This window comes from Tinamus guttatus, unplaced genomic scaffold (genome assembly GCF_059628265.1).
Source record: "Tinamus guttatus ecotype Peru unplaced genomic scaffold, ASM5962826v1 Tinamus_guttatus_pri_ptg000048l, whole genome shotgun sequence".
Lineage (NCBI taxonomy): Eukaryota > Metazoa > Chordata > Aves > Tinamiformes > Tinamidae > Tinamus > Tinamus guttatus.
In genome coordinates, this window is record NW_028288582.1 from 2,307,095 (window position 1) to 2,330,885 (window position 23,791).

General features: G+C 40.0%; 1 protein-coding gene across 1 annotated transcript; it reads right to left on the reverse strand.

The window, feature by feature from the left end:
* Positions 1-177: 177 nt before the first annotated feature.
* CCDC175 (coiled-coil domain containing 175) lies at positions 178-23,791 on the reverse strand. The gene is made up of 19 exons (XM_088539748.1): positions 23,749-23,791; positions 20,234-20,319; positions 18,326-18,437; positions 16,926-17,061; positions 15,866-16,094; positions 14,895-15,017; positions 13,599-13,708; positions 12,232-12,313; positions 10,247-10,383; positions 9,958-10,068; positions 8,257-8,328; positions 7,499-7,634; positions 7,064-7,195; positions 3,383-3,521; positions 3,012-3,091; positions 2,496-2,648; positions 862-964; positions 694-737; positions 178-387 (listed from the first exon to the last, which is right to left on the reverse strand). Exons 1-19 carry the CDS (start codon positions 23,789-23,791, stop codon positions 178-180), a joined length of 2,238 nt encoding a protein of 745 aa, XP_088395874.1.

Here is a 23,791-nt window from a genome sequence, read left to right on the forward strand (position 1 = left end):
ACTAAATATAATAAGGCATTGTGTTATAAGGCATGCCTAATTCTGCTAATAAATATATCAGCTTTTCCACTGTGACTGCATCTAGGGCTGTAAGTAGGATGATTTTGTAGACACAGCTACACTACTGTTTTCTAACAAGCTGCTAAAATGAATATACTCAGCAGACGTCCAATGGGGTTAAAAAAGAAAAAGCAGAAAAGGAAAAGAATAAATTTGCTGTGTCTTACAGTGAGCCACTCTGGATGCTTTTTCAGCTAGAGAATTAAGTCCTTCTAATTTGTTTTGTAGCCTCCTATTAATATCACTGAGTTTTTCCTCTCGTTGTCGAATTTTTGTTATTAGAGCAGTCACTGCTTTCAGTATTTCCCGCTCATTCTCCAAAAATTCCTGTTATGAGACAAAGTAGAATTTCTTTTTTTCTTAAAAATAAAGAACTCGTAAAATATTAAGACACGTGTTTTGTTTATCTTGTTTTTCCATAGCTTGCCTGGCCACCAAACCTGTAGCTTTGCTGGAAGCTTTTCATTAACTACCCAATATTGTCATTGAGCAGCTAGAAAACACAAGTTCAACACTTTTCCCCTGCATGACTTTTTAAAAAGTGTAGTGACATATTTGCAATATGGAATTTTATCTTTGGCATGGTAAGCAAAGAGTTTACGCAAAGCAGTAGCATATAAAACTGAAAATCACCTCTTGCATAGAGCTGTCCTCTGACCATCCCTTCAGAAGAAGATCTACAACAGAATCAAAAGTTAAAGCATGCTAGGGAGCTCTGCAAACAAGACATAAGGTCTCAAAGATATTATTTTTTAAAGAAGAAATCACTTTCTGTTTTGAAATATTTCTTAAGATAATTACCATGAAACACTGCTAGGTCATTCAGGATTTTGGCTGTGGCTGACTTGTGATTTTCTGCTTCAAAATTAATTGCAAAAATATCTTCTTTTATCTGTGCATTGCACTGTGAAAAAATAAATACAGACAAGAACTTGTCACAGTTTTAATGATTCTAGATGATAGTTCCTCATTTTCTAGAGAGACCAGAAAGAAAAAAGGTTTTATTTATTTAATTAAACTTACAGATCTACAGGATTAATGGACTTGCTCAGGACTCACTCTCTTTGACAACAGCATCCTTTTGAGCTTGTTGAACAAATTTTGACAGTTGCCAAAATAAACACACATTAGCTGTGTTTATAAACACAGCAAATAAATGGGTCAGGGTGCAGAGAGCAACAAAACGGCGCCGGGGGGTCAGGCCATGCAGTGAAGCTGCTCCCCACTCTCCTCCCCTTGGAAGGATGGATTCATTCACCATGGGGAAATGGAACTAATTCTTGGCTCATCTTGTCCCCTGGACAGGCTGGGCTAGGTGGCCCAGATCAGACACGAGAAAAGAGCATTTCCTAGTGCAATTGGGACATTAAAATAAAGAAATCCACCCTAGAGCCTCTCAGGTCTGTTAGTGAACTGCACATAAAGGGAGAAATATTTGTGCCGTAAATAAGAGTTTCCTTTCTGATGGAAGCCTTTGTTTCCATGAGGATATAATGAGATAAAGCCACGGAGCAGCTGGTGCCCAGCACCTCCAACACCAGCCTCCGCAGGGGTCGGCTCTGAACAGCAGCCTGGCACCGAGCAGCTTTTAGGGATGCTGCTTTTAGGGGCTTTCCCTGGGACTTTTATGGAAAAGATCCACCAGCCCAGGGCCCCAGACTCCTGCAGAATATTTCCCAAGGCAGCTTTGGAAATGTTGGCAGCTTAAATTCCCTTCCCAAAAGTAAAGGAGGAAATTTTGGTATCTAAACACAGTCATTTCCAGTGAAGATTTAGTACCTGAGTGCTTAGACCATGGCTGTGAAAACAGGAACGGGATGCAAAATCAAATGCTTAGCTAGGAGGTTAAGTGCCCCAAAACTGTCTTGTTTGAGACCAGAGGTAGCTGCACCAGGGAAAGGGCAGAGGTTTCTCCGCTCATCAGAAGTCAACAGGAAAATAAATGTCCATCTAATCAAAAAGTGCCTTTTCTTCCCTGCTGTTTTGCTGAGAGGTCTGACCAGAGGGGCCATTTTGTTGAGTGGCCCCTGAAGAGGATTTTATTCTTGATTAATCCTCTCTGATTTACAGTGATAAAAACAGCATGTAATCACAGAATACTTCAGGCTGGAAAGGACACTGAGAGGCCATCCCACTGCTCAAAACAGACCCAACTTTGACAGAAGATTGGGTTGCTCAGGCCCTTACCCAGTTGAGCTTTTAATATCTCCAAGGATGGAGGTCCCTCTTACAGCCTGGTCATGTTTATCCGCACACAGTTTGGAGGGCAGGAGCTCACCATCGACTTCACCTGGGAAGCTACAGCATCCCCTAGCTGGGTATGGGCTTCTGGCAGCACAACAGCTACCAACACCCCACTTTGGGAATAAAAAATATGGCACCAGAACAGGAACTTCATACAAGGAGGGAACGCTGTCATCCCTCAAGACACTCACGGCTTTTAACCTGCAGTTCTCAGTGTGCACAAGGTCCAGCTTCCTGTTGATCTCATAGATGTCTCTTTCCAGCCACTTGGCGCTCTCCGTATGCTGTTTCAGTTGGTCCAAGGCAGCGCCGCGCTTGATCCGCAACTTCTTCCTCAGCTCCCGCTGTAAACAAACCCCTGAGCGCTAACAGATCTGAACCCCATTTCTGCACTCTAATTAAACAAACTGGAAAGGATTTTTATTCTGCGGGACCTCTCATTTAAGACCCGAGGGATGCAAAATCAAGCATAGGGGCAGCTTGCTACAAATGCTGGGCCCCAGGCTGAGCTGGATGGAAACCCCCTGCACGAAGCAACTGTGGAACCAACACCAGCGATCACAGAAGCATGAGACCAGAGGGGAAGACAGGTCCCAAGCCCCAGCCTGTCCTCCCCAATCTCTGTGGGTGCCTGTTCTTTACTGGGAGGGGATAAAGCTGGTGGTAGGACAGGCACAGAAATTTTAAGCTAAATTTCAAGCAGTTACCATGCCCTCCTTGAGCTTCTCAGTAGTCTTGATTGACCGCTCAATGGATTTTCTGGCTTTTATTTCTTCATCCTTCCGTTCTAAAAAGCAGGGAAAGAATTTTTAGACAGTGTAATGGCTGAACATTAAAGTTGAGCTGTTATAAGGAAAACTAAGTTGCGTTGGCAAGTGATCCGTTCAGTATGCCTGGTATGGTTTTTAAATGAGCCCCATTTATGTTATGGCCGTGCCTACAAATTCCAGTTGTTTCAAAGAGCTCAATTTCTGCTTGCCTCACTGTTCACCTGAACCACAGCCAAAGGACTATGGTAAAGATCCTTTCTGAGAAGAAGAAAAAGTCCCATTCTCCAGAAGATCTACATAATACTTACTTAAAAATGATTTACTGAGTTCTTCATATTTTGCCTGGTTCTCTTTTAATTCTCTCTGGGTTTCTTCCAAGGTTAGTTTGCTTATGTTTAATTCTTGTTCTTTTTGATGCAGATTCTCAGTCACAGTTTTGAAGTCGTTCTTTAATGAAAACAAATGTCAATCAACAACCTAAGCAGCATTTAATGCATAAATAATTCAATGTGTGCAGAGCAAAAACCATAGAAAATAAGACTGGAATTGATCCCAAGAGGTCATCTTAGTCCATCCCTCTGCTCTATGGCAGAATCAATTAGACCTAAGTACCCACGACAGATGTTTGATCTATCCTTAAAAACCCCAGCAATAGAGATACCGTGTCTCAGACAACTGATTCCAGGATTTTACTATTTTTACTATCTGTGCAGTCAGTGTTTTCCAGGGGTGAACTATTTCTTAAGTTAAATCTCTCTGTTCCCTGTTATTTGTCTCATCTCAAGTGTACAAGCAAAAAAGTTTACCATATCTTTTATACACCTGGAGGTTACTAGCGTGTCTTCTCTTAGGCTGCTTCATTTTAAGTGAAGCTACACAAAAAGCCTCAGCCCTTCTCCTGATCATTTTACTGAGTTCATTTCAGCTCTTGAAATAATCTATATCCTTCTTAAAACAAGGGTTCAAAATCAGAAACTGCACAGCAGCTCTATCTTGCCATAACTGGATAGAGCAGAAAATTAACTTTACACTCTGGACATGCTGTATAGCCCTTCACACAGACTGGGTTGATAGTTGCCTTCTTATACCACTACTTATTGCTCTATTTGGCAGTTCTATTTGACTCCCTTCATGCTGGATTTGTACAGACAACTGCTTCTAGCAAAGCACACCAACTTGTATATTTATGTCTCTCTCCTTTTTTATTTTTCCTTTTTTTTTTTTAATTACTTCTCCTTCTTGCTAAAAGCATTCTGAATTCTAGCTCTACCCTCCAGAGGGTGCTCCCAGCCCTGTCTTGTTGGCCACCCGCACACCCGATCGGCGTTCTCTCCATCCTGTCCTCCGAGTTATCACGGAAAACACAGATTAGTTCCAGTCCAGACCCCCCTCAAACCAACCGAGTTCATTAGTCTCCTTTGGCAGTAAAACATTATCTAGGATGATTTTTTTCCCCTACTCTTGTGCTGAATCATCAACCTGTGAAGGAGACGACTGAAGAGACATAAAATAAACATATGTGAAATCATGAAGGGTAGAAAAGGGGGAGAAGATAAGGAGACAACAGCTTTTCACTGCTTCTTAGAACACAAGAACTGCGAGATGCCAATAAACCTTTGGGACGCTAGCTTTGAAACAAAAGATTTTTTTTGCTCTTATTATTTATTATTAAATAAATTACAGAACTCACTGCTCTAGGTTGCTATGGAGGACAAACATTACCGTGAATTAAAAGAATCAATAAGCAACAGAAAAATATGGCATTGAAGATTCAACATAGCATAAAATTCCATCAAAAGCTGTTAGCCACAAAAAGCGGATACCATCTCCAGGCAAGGAAATTCATGACACCCTATTTGTCAGGCAGACAGAAGATTGTTCTGACTGTTCTGATATTTCTCCTTTAAGCAGCGCTGCTGATCACTGCTGAAGTCAGGATCTTGGAAGGACCAACCTTGTGTCTTATCCCTTATGGCTGTTCCAGGAATTGAAGTTGATTAAAAAAAAAAAAGTTGACTTAAAAATTAGTATGAATAATTCTGAAATGGCTTCAGCTACTTAACTCGCTAACAGTGAATGTCATCAGACCCACATGACCTGCAAACCCCTAAGTTTCTAGGTGTGCTGGTACCTTGCTCCTTCCTGAAGCTGGCCCAAGTTATCACCCCCCTGGGCAGCACTATTTACACATCAGCCATTTGGTTCTACTCCCCCATCGGTGAAGCAAAACAAATTTAAAAATTTCTTATCACCAACACAAGTGCTTTCCTGTTATTCCACAAGTCCTTTCCTATACGCATTTCATTCTGTGCCTTGATGTGTCTCATTTCTCCCTTTCATGCCCAGGCTTAGATATTAATATGATGAAAAAAACCTGCCTATTTAATACAAACGTAACTACGTAGCTCCTTGATCTGAGCTTTATGTGTGACAAGGTTGCACAGACTTAACAGGCTGGGAATCTCTGCACTGTGTTAGAACAGCGGAGAAGAAATACTGGGTCTTCAAGACTGAGCAGATCATCACCAGAACACCATTACAAATCTGTACATTTTAATCCTTCTCTGTCTCATTTCTTAGCTTTAATAATCTGACCTTTGGTTTTAAAGCAAAAAACATCAGTCTATAAACGTGCATCTCAGCACAGTGGAATCACATGTTGCTATGGCAAAAGGAATGCAAGTCAGGAGTTAAATGACTTTTTGGTGGAAAATTAGATTTTTTTCCCCTTTTTTGTTGCAATAGGTAAAAAATGTGAAAAGCCAGAAGCCGTGCAGTCCTGTAATATGGTTTTACCATTACTATTAGCAAGCCATATTTTTTGTATTTTCATGAGCACTATATTACATGAGAGAAAAACACTTTTAAAGTGGGTTATTAAAAAAAAAAAAAGACATTGGAGTAAAGGTATATCTAATGTCTCTTTTGTACATGCAACATAGCTCAACTGCCAGAAAGAGGATGAAAATGAAACCAGCACAAGTGTTTATTTGGCAGGGACAGGCTCAGCCTTGATCTCTCTAGGGAGGCCTCAGCAGCTCCATGGCCATAACCGTGTTGGGAGATATCGGAGCACATCCTCTGCTGCCACCAAAACGAGGAAGGTCCCCAAGGCCTTCCGTAAATCTACCTCTCTAGGGCCAGGTGCACAAAGAGGGTATTTCCTCCACTCCTGACATCTGATTTATCCTAGTTCAATCAGACTGTTGACCGAAACTCAGACAGTCGAGACGGATTCCCTGAGGACAGAGCATATGCTACGCCCTAGAGATCGGAAAAGTGCCTGGAATTTCTGAAAGTGCCTGGAATTTCTGAAAGTGCCTGGAATTTCTGAAAGCCCCGCATAGCTCGTGTTCAGCATTTTAGTGTCCTAGTGCCCTATTTACTTCCTCGGGGAAAAAAGCTCACCAGTGTTTTAAAGAACACAGACATAAACAGCCTTAAGTCCTGCCTTGCACAACACGAGTTACTGATAGATTTACCACACCAATAACTTCGAGCAGACTTTGATCAGTGTCTGAAATCAGCCTGTCATAATTCCATGAATGTTTAGCTGTTTACCCCAAGATGATGGAACAAATTCTACACTGGGAAACTCAAAGCTGAACTGCACACATGGCAGGACTGCATCTGCTCTTGCACATATTTTTATTTTAAAATGGGAGACCTCCCTCCTGAGAAACTTTAACTGCATGGCATTCTATTGACGTATAGGGCCATATGGAAAGAAGAACGTAGGTGGGTATGTACCGATTCCAGGGGCTCAGTAATCTCAGGGTCTCATCCTAAAGGTTTACCAGTATGAAAAGAAAGAAAGAAAATGAACCCACACAAAGCTGAAAAGTAGAGAGCTTACCTGAAACAACTACCAGCAGATGGGTTGTACTTCCTTCGCAGATCCCAGTGAGCACCTTTACTGAGATGTACCACACACTGCCAATTCATCCCCTAGGGACCTTCTCGAAGCCAAGAAAAAGAACAAAACTTACCTCCAGGCATTTTATTTTGTTAGTAAAATCCTCCTTATAAATCCTGTAATCAGCTTCCCTCTTATTTATCTCATCATTCAGGGCTTCGACTTGGTTTTCTGACTGCAAAACTTCTTTCTCTAGGTCTTCAATCTCATTATAGAAAATAAAATGAAGAAGCTCAGTGATTCCTCTAATACACAGTACCTACTTGGACTACTCAGAAATCAGTGATCAAAACAAATGAGAGCAATCTGCATTTAAAACATATTTGCTTTAAATTGTTATCAGTAGGAGTTAAGGTCATACCATTAGATCTGATAACATGATTAATATCTTACAGTGAGCTGGCCTTGGAGGTTAGTTACTGTGACACCATTTTACTCCAATTATTATAACAGCATGAATGTAGTAACACTGAATGTCATGGATTATAATCCCTGCTGCTTAACATACCTCCAGAAGTAGTTTAGCATGCTGCTCTTTACCAGCCTCTATTCTTTCATTCACTTCTTCTTTTCTTTCCTCCTCCCTTGAGAGGAAGAAGTTTTTCTGTTTTGTTAAGTGCAGCTTCTTCCACTGAAGCATTGCTCTAGTGACATAAGGGGAAAACAAAACTCAAATTGGATTAAAAATATTCAAGGGATACACATAAGATTTTTAGACACTAATTTAAGACACTAGACAATTTAAACAGATCTGCCATAGCTTTGACTACAGTCAAAATGGTTTAGATAGGAGGAGATTTGTAGCTCTAGGGTGCATTTCAAGACAGAAAAACTTGGAATTAAAATTGTCTCTGTATTGAACACAGAGAAATCTAAAGGTACATAATCTTCTAATTTAAGTGCCCCCGATAGGCCCCCAATGTTTGTAAGATTAAGGATAACATTTAATATAGCGGGGGGGGGTTGGACTAGATGATCTCTAGAGGTCCCTTCCAACCTCAGCCATTCCGTGACTCTGTGATAAAGAGCAGCCTACATGGTAAATTCAGTGGTTGCCACCACCTGGCATTACAGCAATACTACAATACAAATGAAGTGACAGAAGTATGTGAGGAGCTGGGCTCTTATTGCCCTTGCACCACTGAATATTCACATCATGAGTCTTTAGTTTTACATCTCATATAAAACAGCAGCAACAAAATGCAATAATTCATTAGTTCGCTGCATTATTTCTAAAGCTACAAAGCAGATACTAGTTAATACTACCTCATCTCGCATTCGGACTTTAAATCTTGCTCTAGAAATTTCAGTCCCTTTTCATAGCTCTCCCTCAGCTTTCTGTGGGGAAGGAAAGAGAAATCTTCAGAAAGAGTGCTGAAGGTTTGCACAACATGTACTTTACATTGATTTTTTAGTACAGTCTTCATGAATCTCCTTCTCACCAGCCAAGATGCTCAGCACTTCCACTAGGTGGAGAGAGGCAATGTAGTACGAGGGTCACAGCTCAGAAAACATGTATTTGTGTTCAGTCACAGCTGCCTGTTACACCTCTTGTTTCTCAGGTTGGAGACATTAATTTAAAATTAAGAAGCTCTCATTAGGAGCTAATGCAAAACTGAGGGTATCTTTTTTTCAGGCCAGAAACAGTAAACCAATCCAAACCACAGGAACAGATGTTTCAGGAATGAAGGAGTACACTAGTGTATTTGTTGCAAGTATTACAAAAGAATATTCACAGAAGTAGAACTTCTAACCAGATGGACAAATCAATTTTAATTTGTTATTATGCATCTTCTAGTGTATTAAGTATGATAAACACTAAAATGGATTAACTTTATATGGATTCTATGTGCTAGGGGAGTTCCATAAAATAAGAAGGGTTGCAGTGTGAATCATCTATAACTTGTTCCTGTGTGTGTGAAATACAGGGAAAAATGTTCTTAGAAATGCTGCTGTTGGTGATTTTTACTCCTTCAAGGTTTAAAGGTGGGAGAAAGTAGCTCCTCCAAAACCCACAGAGACCTGCATAGAGGTGGATATGGGGCTTTCTCCCAAAGGACTGTTCTTAGTGCAAAAAAAAAATACCAAGCCAACATACCAGTAAATTTTAAAAGAAGCTGAATGTGGCCCAGATAATGACAGCACAACTTCACCATAAGTTCTCCTCCTCTTTAGCACAACACAGCTACCTAACACTCTTCACTTTTGTCATCCACATTTGCATGACTACAATATCTCCTTTGCCAGGTAAAATGAAAACAGTGCTCCTGACGAGATAGACATAGAGCAGGGCAGGATGAACATGCTGTATGTTTTCATATTCAATATGAATCTTGCATATTCAATATGAAAAGGGAGGTGATTTTTTTTTTACTGTCTATCTATAATTATATCCAGAAGTAGGACAACTACATACTAAGGAAAATTTCCTCAGGAGGATTCCAAGAGGTAACAGGAAGACATTGATAGTGTGGCTGGAAGGGGCTATGCTGCCAAAAAGCTGCACAGGACCCAGGACAATTAGCTAAAATACAGACTGCAAATGTTTAGATTTGGGAGACAGGAAACTAGTTGGCTGAGCTTTTTTCTCCATCTTGCAAAGGATGAAGACTCACACTTCCATGTGCCCAGATACTACTGCAAAACACTGTGGCTCAATCCAAGATGTGGCACCACAGTGTGTATTTCAGCATTACAAGGGTTGTTTGGCAAGTTTGACATTCCATGTCATCTCAATACCCTTCATTTCATTCCTTGCTTCATGATTAGAAACTGCAGATTGACTTATAGTAACTGGCAGCTAACATTTTTGTTGCAGGAAGTTTTGTATCGGCCTGCTAGTATGGTTTATAAATCCATTAAACTTCCCCATTGAATGCTACATTTCAGAATCTTGCAAACCAGCTGAGCTCTCGAGTAAACTGTACTGAGAATATTGGCTGTTGTCAAAATGGAAAGACTACATACAGTAGGTTATCTTCAAGATTTTCAATCTCCTCCTCTAGGCTTTTCTCTTCCACCATACGATTTGACAGAAGTTCAAGATTCTCATTTAGCAGAGCAGATAATTTCCCCAATCTACAAGAAAAAAAAATGTATATATATATATATATATAAAAGAGATATATATAAGATTTTTTTAGGTTAGATCCTTCATCAGGCAGAAATGTGATCTCACCATTTAACAAAAAAGCCTTAGTCATAAAACCACAGACCTTACAAATCTGTATCCAAAACTCTGACAAGTAAAACTTACTTTGCCACAGTCTTATCCCTTTTTAGAGCCCAGTGTTGTTGTTCTTCCTCTAATTGCTGGTACTTTTGGTGCGCACTTTTATTTTCAAATTTAAGCCTTTTATTTATGTGTTCAACATTCTGCAGCTCTCTCGTAATCTAGAAGCAAGGAGCACTGACGTTAGCTAATTATTCTTTCTGTTTCTGCTTTATCTCATAGTGATATTTTATACTGCTATAGTGCACAGAAAATCTTAGAGACCCTTGCAGTGAACCAAGATTCACAACATGATTAGCATGTGTGAATGTCACATCAAGATCTCTGGATCTTCATATCCATGGCCCCATGCAAATCAAATATTGGGAACATTTGGCAAACATAGCTTGCAGATACCCAAGTTGTTAGCTTTAAACTAGCACAGTTTTACTGTTACTAGCCCCAGTCACCAGCAGATGAAGTTGATGTTGCTACAGATTAATTTAAATCACTTTTCCTAGAATGTATGTAGCAGGCATGAAAAAAAGATGGTGAGGATGGCACAGAATGGAAGAATTAAAGAGGCAATGACTCCTAGCTGGGTGAAGTAAAAGCTTTGTAGACTTCCCTGTAATCATGAGTGACCTGGAGAAAGTAATCAGGGAAGAGCTGCTGCGTGTCTCTCCAGCATGAGAAGGACAGGATGAGAAATGAAATGAGCAGGTGGTGCTTCAGCACAAACACCTACTTCAAACAACAGGAAACTAAGCTGGGGAAGGCTGCACCACAGGATGTTCTCTGCATAGCCCTGAAGAATTACTAGATAGGCTAAAGGCAAAAAAAAAAAAAAAAAAAAAACCAAACAAACAAACAAAAAAAAATCCAGAGCTATTAAATACAAAGATGCCACAAATTAATGGGGCCTGAAGTGTTCTTATGGGGAAGTATCATCATAAGCTTGGCTTATAATCACTTCCTTGGACATCTACCATTGACTGACTTATCTTCAATGGCGATCAATGAGACAGACTTTTAGCTTAACCTTGTACAATTCTTATATTTTTAAATTGTTTGGAAGCAAATGTTTGCAAGATGTTTCAAACATGAAAGAAGTGCGTTCTGGTCAGCAGTCTGTCCGAACATAAAAGAAGACACTGACGCATCGGACCTTGTTTCAGCTCAAGGCAGGGACTCCTACCTCACCATGTGAGAAAGTGAGAATGGGAAAGCCCTGGGATTGAAGGAGCACTGGGAAGGTGGGCAGGAGATATTAAAGTGGGGGCAGCAGGAATCACGTGTCCTGACAGGAGGAGGTAGGGGCAGGTAGCCCAAAGACAGAGTTTGATAGACCACCACCTTATTTCATGCATTTGGAGGGCAATCTATGAACCTAAGTTGGACACCACCCCTGGACTATGCCTGTGAGTAGTCTGCATGACAACAACAATCTCAGGCAGTGGGCTTTCCCTCACAAATTCAACTGATGGAGGGCCTTAGTTAGCTTTTCCACACATGTGCTATTAATAATATTGAAATTCAGATCAAATCAGCAAAAAATGGCTGTAAAGACTACACACAGTTTTCCCACACCAGGTTCCCAACCTCATCCTTGCCCGAAAGCCTCCCCACAATCTTCTACATCCCTTCCCCATTTTCTTACTGTATGTACTCCCCCTCTCAAATCTGCATCCTGCTCTCAGTACCTTCTGTTACCTTGTACCTTAGTTGCACAACCAAATACTTATGCTCATCCCCCTCTATGTGTCCCTTAAGTCTCAAGACCACTCCATGGTCTCTGCTGAAGAGCAGATCTCAGCCCTACCTTCAGGGCATGAATAGGAGTAGAGGGCACGTGCTCCACAAATGTTTGCTCTCTGCAAGCACAGAGGCACAGGCTCATTAAAGGGCCCAAAGCAGCTCACATGTGACATTTTGTGCAGGCTTGCTCTCAGGGAGTGTTTCAGCAAGACAACAATTAGTAGAACTGGAGAGGGCAGAATAAAAATCTAACAAATAAATAAAAATCTTACCCTTTCAAGTTCCTTATTCAAAGCCTCTTTTTCTTGGGCAAATTTAGATTTGAAAATCCGTACATCTGATTCAAGCTGATCTCTATTAAACAAAGCCAAATTAGACATATTTAGGAAGGCATTAACAAAAAGTTATTAACTATTATGCATTTTTACTCTCAGGCCTCACACAAAACTACGTGAATTTCTGCATGTATTTGAGCCCTATACCATTTAGGGATCCTTATTAGTTTTTTCACTCTGATATATCTCATGGGGAAAAAAAACAAACCTGCAAAGAGGGAAGGATGTGCAGAACTAGTAGTGTTCTTGTTGCAAAGATGCTCTGAAAATACAAGCAAAGAAAGGAGAGCTTGTGGAGAGTGATAATATCTTGTATAGACAAGCTGATATAAAGGATGAAGAATATATTGACAAGATTTTTCCTTAACACAACTGCCCAACTTACCTATTTCACTAAATAGGGGAGGTTATGATGATCAAACACTCTAAAAGAAATAAAGACACTCAATGCTGATGATCTTTAAAAACACATTAGGAAACGAGCAGAAAGACAGTGTTTTTCTTCTGCTAAGACAGACTATGAAAATCGTCATAGTCTGCAGGTCCATTTACATTCACCAGCTCACAACTACTTGAACCCTTGGAACTCAGGCATGGTCAACTTCACTGGCACAAATATCCTAGAACAAGTTAAGTCTATATTCAGCAGGGTACAGATTTATAGAAGCTTATAAAGCATTTTATACCTGCTTACAGGATCAAAGGCCATGGTGGGGCAGGCAGCTGGGCTGCTGCTTTTTTTTTTTTTTTTTTTTTTTTTTTTTACAATAATTGTATTGTTAATTAGCGGCAACACTTGTTACATGAAGATGTTAATGGCTTAGTTCTGCCATCAAGAAAAATAGTAGTTAAATACTTGAACAATGCATTCATTTTTAATCAAGTTTCCAAGGATTCGTATTTCTTCATTGTCAAAAGAGTTCTTTGCTCAGCTTGTAAAGGGAAGATGGTTCAGACAAGATGTTTGAGTCAAAAGGAAGATTTCCTTGTTTTTCTTTTCAACACCTCACTCATATAATGCTTCAGAAGGTCTGCTGCTGAACTAGAGCAGAAGAAACTATGGGCCTAAGAAAGAGCATACTCGGTTCAGCCCCTGATGTCTTCCTTAATTTTACTGTATGGCCACTGAAGCCACAAGAAAGGCCCCCATTTATAAGGGGACAACCTGGATCTGTCAGTTCTCCCAGAGTATTAAGGAGTTCACCTACTTTATAGACTGGTTCTTCATAAATATTGGTGTAAACTTCCTTGGAATATATTGATGCAGTTTTAGCAAAAAGTTCGAAGAATGTAATAATTCTTACTTCTTTTTCAAGAGTTCCAACATGTTTGTTTTTTTTAATTCCAGATTTTTTTCCAATTGCTTACTTGTTGCTTTACATTTTGCTATGAGAGCCTCTTCATTAGATATAGCCTATTAAAATAAAACAAACTTGTCATAGTATATGGTATTTCCAAAAGGGCAGACAAATCATCCCTTTACCAAAAGTAGCCTTTTTACTTTTTTTAAGATGTTTGCCTAACATCTTCATGACATCCTCCTGTACTAGTTTTTAACCACTCTGAGATTTCATGGCCAAAATTATTAACAGTTTGGAAAAAAAATAAAAAAAGTTTAGGAGATAGAGGTCAAGGCTGTTTTTATTGTATTTAATATCTGAAAGGGCTTTAAAAATATCAATTCAGAGGGATAATGAAAATAAAATTTAAAAAATGTGACCTATAAACTCTGTCCACTAAGGCATTTTCTTCACTGCAGAGTTAACTTGGGTACAATTGTGGAGTTTTATTAGCTACTCAGCTAATTAGTAGTAGCTCAGCAGCTGTTCAAGTGAATGCACATATTTTTAGGTAACTCTGCAGGAAAGGAAAGACAAAGACACGGTCCTTTCCATAGTTTTCTCAGAAAATCTATCCTTGCAAAAAGGGGAAAATCCTTTTGGAGCAGAGAGCATTATCTGGTAGCCAATATTAAGTAGAGAGCAGACAGAGGAAGCCTGGGTGAATATTTTACCCCAATTAGCTTTGACTTTCCAGGTATTGTACAGCCTAAAAACTGTCACATCCACCAGCATGGAGTGATTACACTGGAGGATGCATGGAGAATGCTATTGGAGCAAAATCTTATCTTCCCTGACTTTCTTCCTGTTTTTCCTCTTTATACCACCCTTGAAGTGTTATGAATATGTTTCCATGTTTGTAACCACCGAGTATTTGTTGAGTGTCATTATGTTTTTTCAGCTAGTCCTCCAAAGATATCTGCTAGAGCCATGTAGACAGCTGGGGCCCAGGGCATCTTTTCACTTTTTTGTGTATTCCCTGTAAGTATGTCTTTATAAATAAATTCACCAGCAAGGAGTAGCCAGCAATTTCATTACACTAGGAAAAATAATTTACATTAACCCTCTATTTTTGACAGTGACTTTATAACTGAGTAATTAACTCAACAATGCCAGTAAATTAGACATCAGGTAAGCTCATATTTTTCTTAAAAGTTAGAGTCTCCAGTTTTCTAATTCCCCTCACACTGATCAATTATGAAATTAAATTTCCATCTTTGTTGTAACATTGAAATAAGAACTGTTTTGCTAATAACTTACCGTTGAATTCATAGTTATTAAATGCTCTATGTTCAATAATTTTATATTCAAGGCTTCAAATTCATCCCTTTTCTCCGAAGTTTTTGCCTGCTGAGCATCAAGGATTTTCTTCATTTCTTTCTCCTAGATAATAAATAATAAAATTAATGTGTATACTTTAAAAATGTATGTTCAAACATAACCATTTCTGTAGCCTTCCAAAAATTAGATGAGTACAAAATTCATATTGGAAGAAAATAATTTTCTGCAAAAGCCACAGCTATGTACTAGCTGAACACATTTTGTACAAAAACAAAACAATAATTGATTAACATAATATGTGAATTAGGATCTGATCAGGCAAAAAATTCATCTGATTTTATTTCCAATGTGGGGACTCAATTATACCATACTAAGAAGAGTTACAAATCTGTTCTGCAGAAAAATACTTTCTACTAGGAAGTTGTCTTTTAATCTATTTTTTATGTTATTTTTAAGAAAGGTTTTCAAATATACATAACTGAAAGAAAGGCCAAGTATAAAACCAGCAAAGTTCAGTCATAGAACTTTCTAGAAATACAAGTGTTTTATTTCAAGCAGTTTGCCTGGAGAGCTTGAAACGCCGGCCTGTGATGTATTTGTCCCACAGCCAGTAGGAAGCATAAATATTACAAATGACATTCTGAGAGCTGCTCTAGAAAATAAGTTTCATCTACCACAAAATTTTGATGTGTGCATGTGTGCATTTGTGGGTGTATATACATATATACCATCCACAGCACCTTAGCATGGGATCTGTGCATCCCATGTCAAAAAGGATCCCATGTACTTCCTTTTTTGCTGCTGTGGAGGCAAAATTTAGCTCCACATGAGAAAGCTAAGCATAACATTCAATGTAATTTCAAATGTCATTTCATTGTTTGACGCTAGGTAAGTCTATATATCTATGCTATATATCTGCTCAATTGTGAAGTACACTTCAAAAGTTCTACCTTTAATTCACAGTCTTCTTTTTCTTTCCTAAGTTTGTTCATTTTTTCTGCTACTTTTTCTTTCAATTCTTTTAAGGCTGCTTTTGCCCTGATTATTTCTCTTTCTGTATCTCTTGTTTTCTCACAAGTATCATTTAAGAGAACATTCGTGTTAACTTTCCTTGCCATCCTTTCATTCAGCAAGTCTACCCTTTCTTCATACTGCAGCCGCAAGCGGGCTTGCTCCTCACTGGAAAAAAATAACAGCAGGAAATGATATTTCAATCAGATCAAAGACTTGGTTCAAATGATTGTGGAAATGAAAACTTGTCCATGTATACATCAATAATTCAGTGTATTCCAGCACTATAAGCATGACATGCACCCATAGCTGTGATTAAGGTCATCTACGAGCTTGTATTTCAGGGGAAGAGGGTTTCCCTTTTTCTTTTCCAGGCTTTACTTCTTCTGGCATGACTATTTTCTGCATGTTCTGGTAAACATGGAAATGCTGCTTTCAAGCATGAAAAGAATGAAGAAAGCAGCCTCCCCACAAGAAAAAGCAGTGTGATTTATTTTTAAATAGCTCTAGCAGCATGGCAGAAGGTGACAGAAATGTGAAATCTGACAGAGAGGAAACAAACATCTCCCATCTCTGCATTCTCTTGGGATAACTCCTTGAAGGGTAAGATGGATCTCTATCTCAGCTGCTGACAAGGATTTCTTGAATCGGACCTACTTTTTATATATATACACATATATTTTAAACTGGGAACCATGATCTTTGCAGTTATTCCCTACCATTAATTGTTATAAGAGAAGATTCTCCCCACTGCTGCGAGAAGCAAATCTGCAGCCAGGTTTCTGCAAGCCAGTTTATCAGGGCCACAGGGGGCTGGCAGCAGCAGGCAGGCTCCACCGTTCAGGAAATAAGACCTTAAAAATCAGGCTTGCTGCTGCAGCCAAGAGTTTCCTAGGAACATTTGCAGGGAGCTGCAGGCTTGAGGGACAAGCACGATTCACCATCGTTCCTCCCTCTCATCTTGCTGGTGTGATTTTCCTTATTCCAAGGAATACGCACCACAGGGCAGCGTTCTGCTTTTCACTGAGGTTTTGCTTCTCATCCAGCGATGCAATTTCATGAGCAACGTGTTTCAGGGCAGACTGCAGCTGGTCTATCTGAGCAGCACTAGCTTCACGTGCGGCAGTAACAAGAGCTAAAAAAATAAATGTAAAACAGGCAGAGGCCTCTCAGTTATAAAAAAACATATATGAGATCATGCATAAAGGGGTTGATCTGTAATCTTTACTTCACTGCTATAGATTATGTCACCCAGTAAGGGGTAGCTGTCATTCTAAGGGACTTGTATACAATATTTCCTAAATCACACAAGTTATTTTATCGGTTTAGTCCCACCACATTTTTCCTGACTCATCTGTATTTGCTGGTGAGAAGAAGCCTGCAGTACAAGAGTCTCTTTTCATGCTATACACCCAGGAAGTTCCCATCACACATAAAAACTACCTTTTTCCCCCTGAAAATCCTCTGCCCAGATAGGAAGATAGAACAGCATTGCCTTGCTAGGAATTCAATAACATTTCTTCCTGAATAGCTGCTGCTGCACGAAAGCAAAGAAACCACATGATGAAGGTGCCTGGTGGCTAAAGCCCGTCTGTGCAGGGGCGCTGCACTGCAGCGTCTCTGCAGCTTCTGAGCTAACACATTTGTGCACAGCCACCCCCACAGAAACACTCAGGCAGTGCAAAACAGCAGCAGCTAGAATAAACAGCCTGCTAAACGCATAGCAACCACATGGTATAATAGGCCTAAAGCACTTTAAAGTGATGTCTTACCTGTTTAAGAAAAAAAAAAGAGAGAGAGAGAAGGAATTTTTCTCCATAGAGCTCAAAGCTTGGTTTCATTTAGGTGCATTTGAGCTAATCTTTAGCCTCCCTTCACAGCCAGTGCAGAGAAAGAGACTTTATACACATGATTCCTCTGCCTTATTTTAAACATCTACTCTAGGGCATGAATCATGCCTAAAAGTGCCTTTCTCTTTCCTAAGAGAGTAGATAAGCATTAATCTAAGGCAGTAATTATTATTTGGTCAGAATAAGGCCACCCAAAAGTAATCAAATAAGTGTCATTAACCCTATTTTACAAAGGGGAGGCTTGCAGCATGGAAGTACCACAGTGCTCCACGTCATGTGTCACGGAAAGGCAACGCTGCAGCTCTCCAGGCATTCCTCTATTGCTTGTGCATGGCCTTCAGTGAAGATCTCTCATTTTTATTACTCTGAGAGAATACTTCCTTAGGGTATCACATGCCAATGAGCACCCATCCTCTTTCATTAAAGAGTTACTGTGAGTGATTCACCTTTACCAGTAAGATTTAGGATACAGAACACTTCTTCAGCTTGTTTAAATACTCATCAAATTCAGTTTTCTTCTATTTTCAGACGTGGTTAAGCCAGTACTACCTGTCATCTCTGCCATAATTACTCCTGGAAAGGTCTGCGTTCTGACGCGGAGCTTGCTGTTCTCGATGGTCTCCTCTTCCAGGCGTTCAAGGGTATGTCTTCTAATTTCTTCCTGACAATTAATAAATTCACAAATACCCATAGTCAGAACTAATACTATAAGAGAAGAAAAAGCACTTATTTCTGAGAGAAAAAAAAAGAAATATATTCTGCCCTTTTTTACCTAGATGACACAATGTTTTCTACCCCTACATACTTCATCCCCCTTGCTCAATATTTGCTCTCTTTTCTCCTTTCTTTCCCTCTTCAGATAAGAACTAGCTACCCACAACATGTAGCTCCACTAACTCTTCTGACAGTTGCCATCTTCAGGAAGTTTTTCCCCCATAACTCTACTACAAAAAAGAGTTGGCAAGGAAGTTTTTAGATGTCACCTTTTTCCATTGAAGAAGAAAGGGGTCATTCTCCTTCCCCCATGGCCTGCAGCTCTCCTGAAGTGAAAGGAGAGCTGGCTTTGAGACACACTGTCACCTGGCTCTTGCTTTCTGGTGTGAGAAGGATCACGTTTAGAGTGATGGTGGAGCAAGAGAAAACAGACCAAAGCAATTGCAGAAGCAGCCCTTAAACAACTGAGAAGTGTGTGTGGGTTGATACAGCCCCCAATGTCTGAGAAAATAAATGTTTAAATAGATTTTGACATTGGTTATTAGTGACATGGCTTATGCATAAACTCAGTTCCATCTTTCTCCTTGAGTTTTGCCAGCAGCTACAATCAGACACTGTGAGAAGAAAAGTTGCTCTTTGGAGAGCAAATTCTGCATGTATGCACATAAACCACTCTCCTTGGGACAAGGAAATACTCAGAAATGTGAAATAAATATGTAAGAGGTTTTAATTTCATATGAATTACACCCTCAATTAACTGAAGCAGTGAAAAAGAAAACAGCGTTATGATTTCAGCACATTATATAAAGCACTCATCTGAGATTAATACAAAGCTGGTCTGAAATAGATGATTTAGAGGAGTAGTGAGGGAGAATGGAGAGTTTTAAAAGATTTACATCTATCTAGACATATAAACCAAGGAGACACTTTAGAAAATACATTCCGTTTGAAGCCATTCTGGCTTTAATAACCTTTGAGGTCTTCCAAGGAAAGCTGTTTGCCTATGAACAGTCACCCTCAGGTGATGATTAATCTAAGTTCTCTTATTACCGCACACAATGCGGTTATTTCAAGGAAAGCCAAACTGTTGGAAAAAAAAGTTTAAATTGCACCGATTCACAGGACAAACTACCTGCCTGCTACTCCCTACCATCTGCTGAACGAAGTAACTTTAGTGGCTATAGCCTCACAAGCGCATTAAGGTGCTGATGATGTGAAGCACTCTACATGCGTTGACCTCTGCCTTCTGGGGGTTTTCATGATGCTCCTGCTACTCACGGTAGATCTGGTGCTGATGTCTCTTGCTTAAAAGCAAACGATGAAGATACGAGAGAGATGGGTACAGAACCTCAATCCTGTTTCCCAGTTTACTCTGTTGAGCACAAGATCCCGCTTGACTTCAGCGCAAGCCTGGGACCATCCTCAAATTTTACTAGCTCCTAGGGAAAGTGACACCTGCTCTTCCAAAAATAAAACACTTGTCCACAGCAGGCAAGATAAGGACTGAATCTACTGCTTGGGTTATCCCGGTCAGGGTGGCTTGTTCTACTACAGCCAAACTTCTGTGGGTAGCAAAACGCATGCAAGCATCCACCAACTTCACCTGCAACAGCCTCTTTCTCAAAAAAAAAAGAGTGCATCTTACATAAGAGCAACCTCCTGATGTTACAACTGTAAATTAATAATTGCATGGTTACCAACTCTTGCCCGTATCCTTAAAACTAAATTATTAGATTTTATTACCAATTTCTTAATAGCAGCAATGGTATCTTCAAGATGCTGCACTGTTTCCCCACTGAATTCATAGTCTTCATTTTTCAGCTGTTTTTCTAAATGAAAAATACAGTAAAAGCATTATTTTTTAAACTCCAAATATTGCTCCATTGTTCTGAAGAATTGTTCTGAAAGAGAGGGATTTGTTTGTTAATTCAGGGCTAAATCTGTTCTGCCACATTCTAAACTAGGTCAGCGTCTTTCACACTCCTCCTCCTGGTGCACAGGAAAGGCAGAGGCACAAGTGCTGCGCGAGGTCCAGAGGACCTGATAAAATGTTCAGTCACACATGGTTACAATGTAAAATTTACAGAAATGATCTTTTAAAGCAGTCACTGAGAAAAGTTTGTAGAGGTTATTAAAATAGAGTAAAAGCTGTGGATTAAAATAATTTCTCTTTAAGTAGGATGTAGCTAATCTTTAGAATTTTGTCAAGCAGTTAGGGCTTCATTATGTCTCTTTCCAACCAGAAATACTGATCACAGCCTGAAGTGATGATTTATGTTACAGCTGAAGCTGCTCTTGGTATTGTTAAATTTAATTTAGTTTCATCTGCAATAATAATCACAGGGATTTGGATTCTGCAAAAGATTATTGTACCTGTTACAGTGGCATGACTTTTTTTTTTTAATACACTATCTTTGCAGCAGGAACTAAATCCCTATAATGTATACACACACATAAAAAAAAGTAAATTCTTAATCCAAGCATAAGTGAATCTGTCTTTAATAAGACCTATGAACCTGTTTGAAAACTAGACATTGTCTCACTTCACTAGGATTTTTATCCTGAGTTAGTGGGAAGAAAGGCCAGATGCAGGGACTACCTCTGCCCTACGTGACCATCTTCAGGCTTGATGATGATAATCTATCAACATGGCATTTTCCACAAAATAGTGGCTCCTAGTGGGAGAGATGACAGAAAACAAACCCATTCACGTAGCAAACAGCAGAGTGGGTGTAATGTGGGTCTTCACAAATAGTAATTCCAAGCAATTGCTTCCAACAGAAGTCATTTTATCTTTTACTACTTTCAAACTAACAGAATTGTCATAGGTTTTTCTCAGAAATACACCAAAATTTAGGGCATATTACGCATAAATAAAAATCTATTTAAAAACCTATCTTAAATTCTGCTTGTCATTTTTTTTCCAATTCTTTAGGTCTTCAATCACTTCTAGACCCCCCTCTCCCCCATCGTTTATTTTTCTTCTTCTCTTTCATATTTTCACTTACTCTCTCAAAACTTGTATTTCCTAAATGAAATATATCCTTCAGAGAAAAAAAAGAGATGAAGCAATTTTTTCATGTCTTACTTTGCCCACTGCTAAGCTGAAACTAAACCTCAATGAGGTATAGCTTCCCCCAAAACAATTTTTCATTAAAAAGTGAGCTCTTTCAAAAGTCTTACCGTTTTTTCTTATGTACTTCTCCAAAATTCAACCTTTTTTTCCCCACCCACCTCACTGCCAAAACTCTTCTCCTCATCAAATCTTTAAGCCTTTAAAAATGGCGTAAAAATCACTGTGACTTAAGCAAAAAAATGTGAGGTATCACCTCACATTCCACCTCCTGGCATTTCTCTTTTAGTGCCACACACACACAGTCTTCTGGCCCCAAAACAGCATTAGTCACAGTTTTTCCCCTTGCAATACTTACTTACATTCTCAAAAATCATCAGGTCCCATGCCCCACCTGAAATCCCTCCTCAAAATCCCAGTTCCTTAGGGCACATGATGAACTGCAGCCTGACAGTGGCCAGGAGGGCAGTGCAGTGAAACCACAGACATTTACTGGCCATTTATTTTCACATCGTATTAGATCTCTTGCCAGAGCTTATGTCGCCCCATGCCATTTGTCTCAGCTGTTGGTGATTTTTCTGACCTCTAGATTTAAAGAACACTACAGCTGCACGGCCTTTAAAACCAACCTGTTGGGATAATGCCCTGCAACATCTCTCAAAGGTAACGCAAGGCAAGATCCTTGCTCCACATTGCCCTTAGTTTGACAGCTGAGGCGCCCAGAAGGGGATATTTTGATATACATCTATAACCACAAGCTGTGCCCAACACTGGCAATTTATAAGAAAGCAATTTTGTCAGACAAGAATAACTTTCCATTACCATAAACCAGAATCGACAGCAATGGAAAGTTTTCAATGTTCTGAACTGGAAAAAAATGGAAAAGATAACCAAAACACAATATGTGCCCAGCCCAGAATCCATCCCTGGAGGCTGCTCAGCCTCAGTGCACACCTCAGCCTCCTTTTCCAAGCACAGCACACTACAGCCAGAGGAAGCTTGCTCGAAATTTGTCTCCTGGCATTTAGTTTATTTGTTGCTTTTCCTCTGGCTAATTTTATTATTCTTAGCTCAATTTCCTTGCTTATAACCTCAAGTAATCCTTCTGCATGAAGATTAATCTTTCCTTCTAAATCAGATTCATTCTGTTCTTAGTCATTGCTTCACCTCTTTCACAAAGGCCTTTATGCCAGATTGCTGAATTGCTCCAATTTTGCATCTCTGTAATCCATCCTGCTACCCTGAAGGCAGGCTGTATTTCTTACAAGAGACGCCGTGATAAATAGGACTCTGTAGGTCACATTTATCTTTCAAGAGAGCCCACAAGCAGGTTCATGTCTGATACAACCCAGAAAAAAAGCATTAACATTCAAGACAATTCAAGGGCTCCTAAGCTCTCCAGACCTGAGAGCAATGAATTTGTGTTTTGGGAATATTTAAAATTTCCTTCCTTTGGACATCATGCCACATGCTCGCTTCAGAGGCCAAGGGCACCGCGGGCATCGGTCTCACATCACCTGCCACGGTGCCGGGCCAAGCCACCCGCCTCCCTAATGTACCACCAGGCTCCTGGGCATTTCTGCCCCCCAGCACCCATGTTATTTGTAGCAGGAAGGTTTGTACCCACACAGAAGTTGCAGGTGTTCATGAAAATTTCAGTTTGGCGGTTTGTTCGTTTGTTTTTTTAAACAGCATTTCCAGAATTAAGGTGTAACAGAAAAAGGCTCAAAGAGGAAAAGTCTTAGACATCTTCACATAGCTGCTTGCCAAAGAGTCTTGGGAGTCCCACAGAGCAACCAGATGGCTACAGATAGGAAGAAAGCACAGTAATAAGCATGGCCACCACCTCGTTTCGGAGCATGTAGCCCACACAGGGTCCCTGCTCGCCATCCTTGGCCATGACCCCATCCTTAGGCTTTTGCTACCTCCATGTTACCTGTGCTTGAAGGGGTCAAGCAGGAGAGAGAGCCCATGCGGATGACATTACGTGGGTTGTTAAGAAGGTCAGTAACGTTAAGACGAAGCTACAACTGTTTTCCCTACAAAACCCGCGCTCACGCTATGAAATAGGTATAAAAACCTAACATGGCAGCTCCGTCATCCCCAGAACAACTAGTGCTCCCATTGCAGGAGCAACCAGCCTACAGGGAACCTCCCTGCACCCCAACTCCCTCCGAGCACCCACCCAGGCCCTGCAGGCGGCCCAAGGCAGCCACCGCCACCTCCAT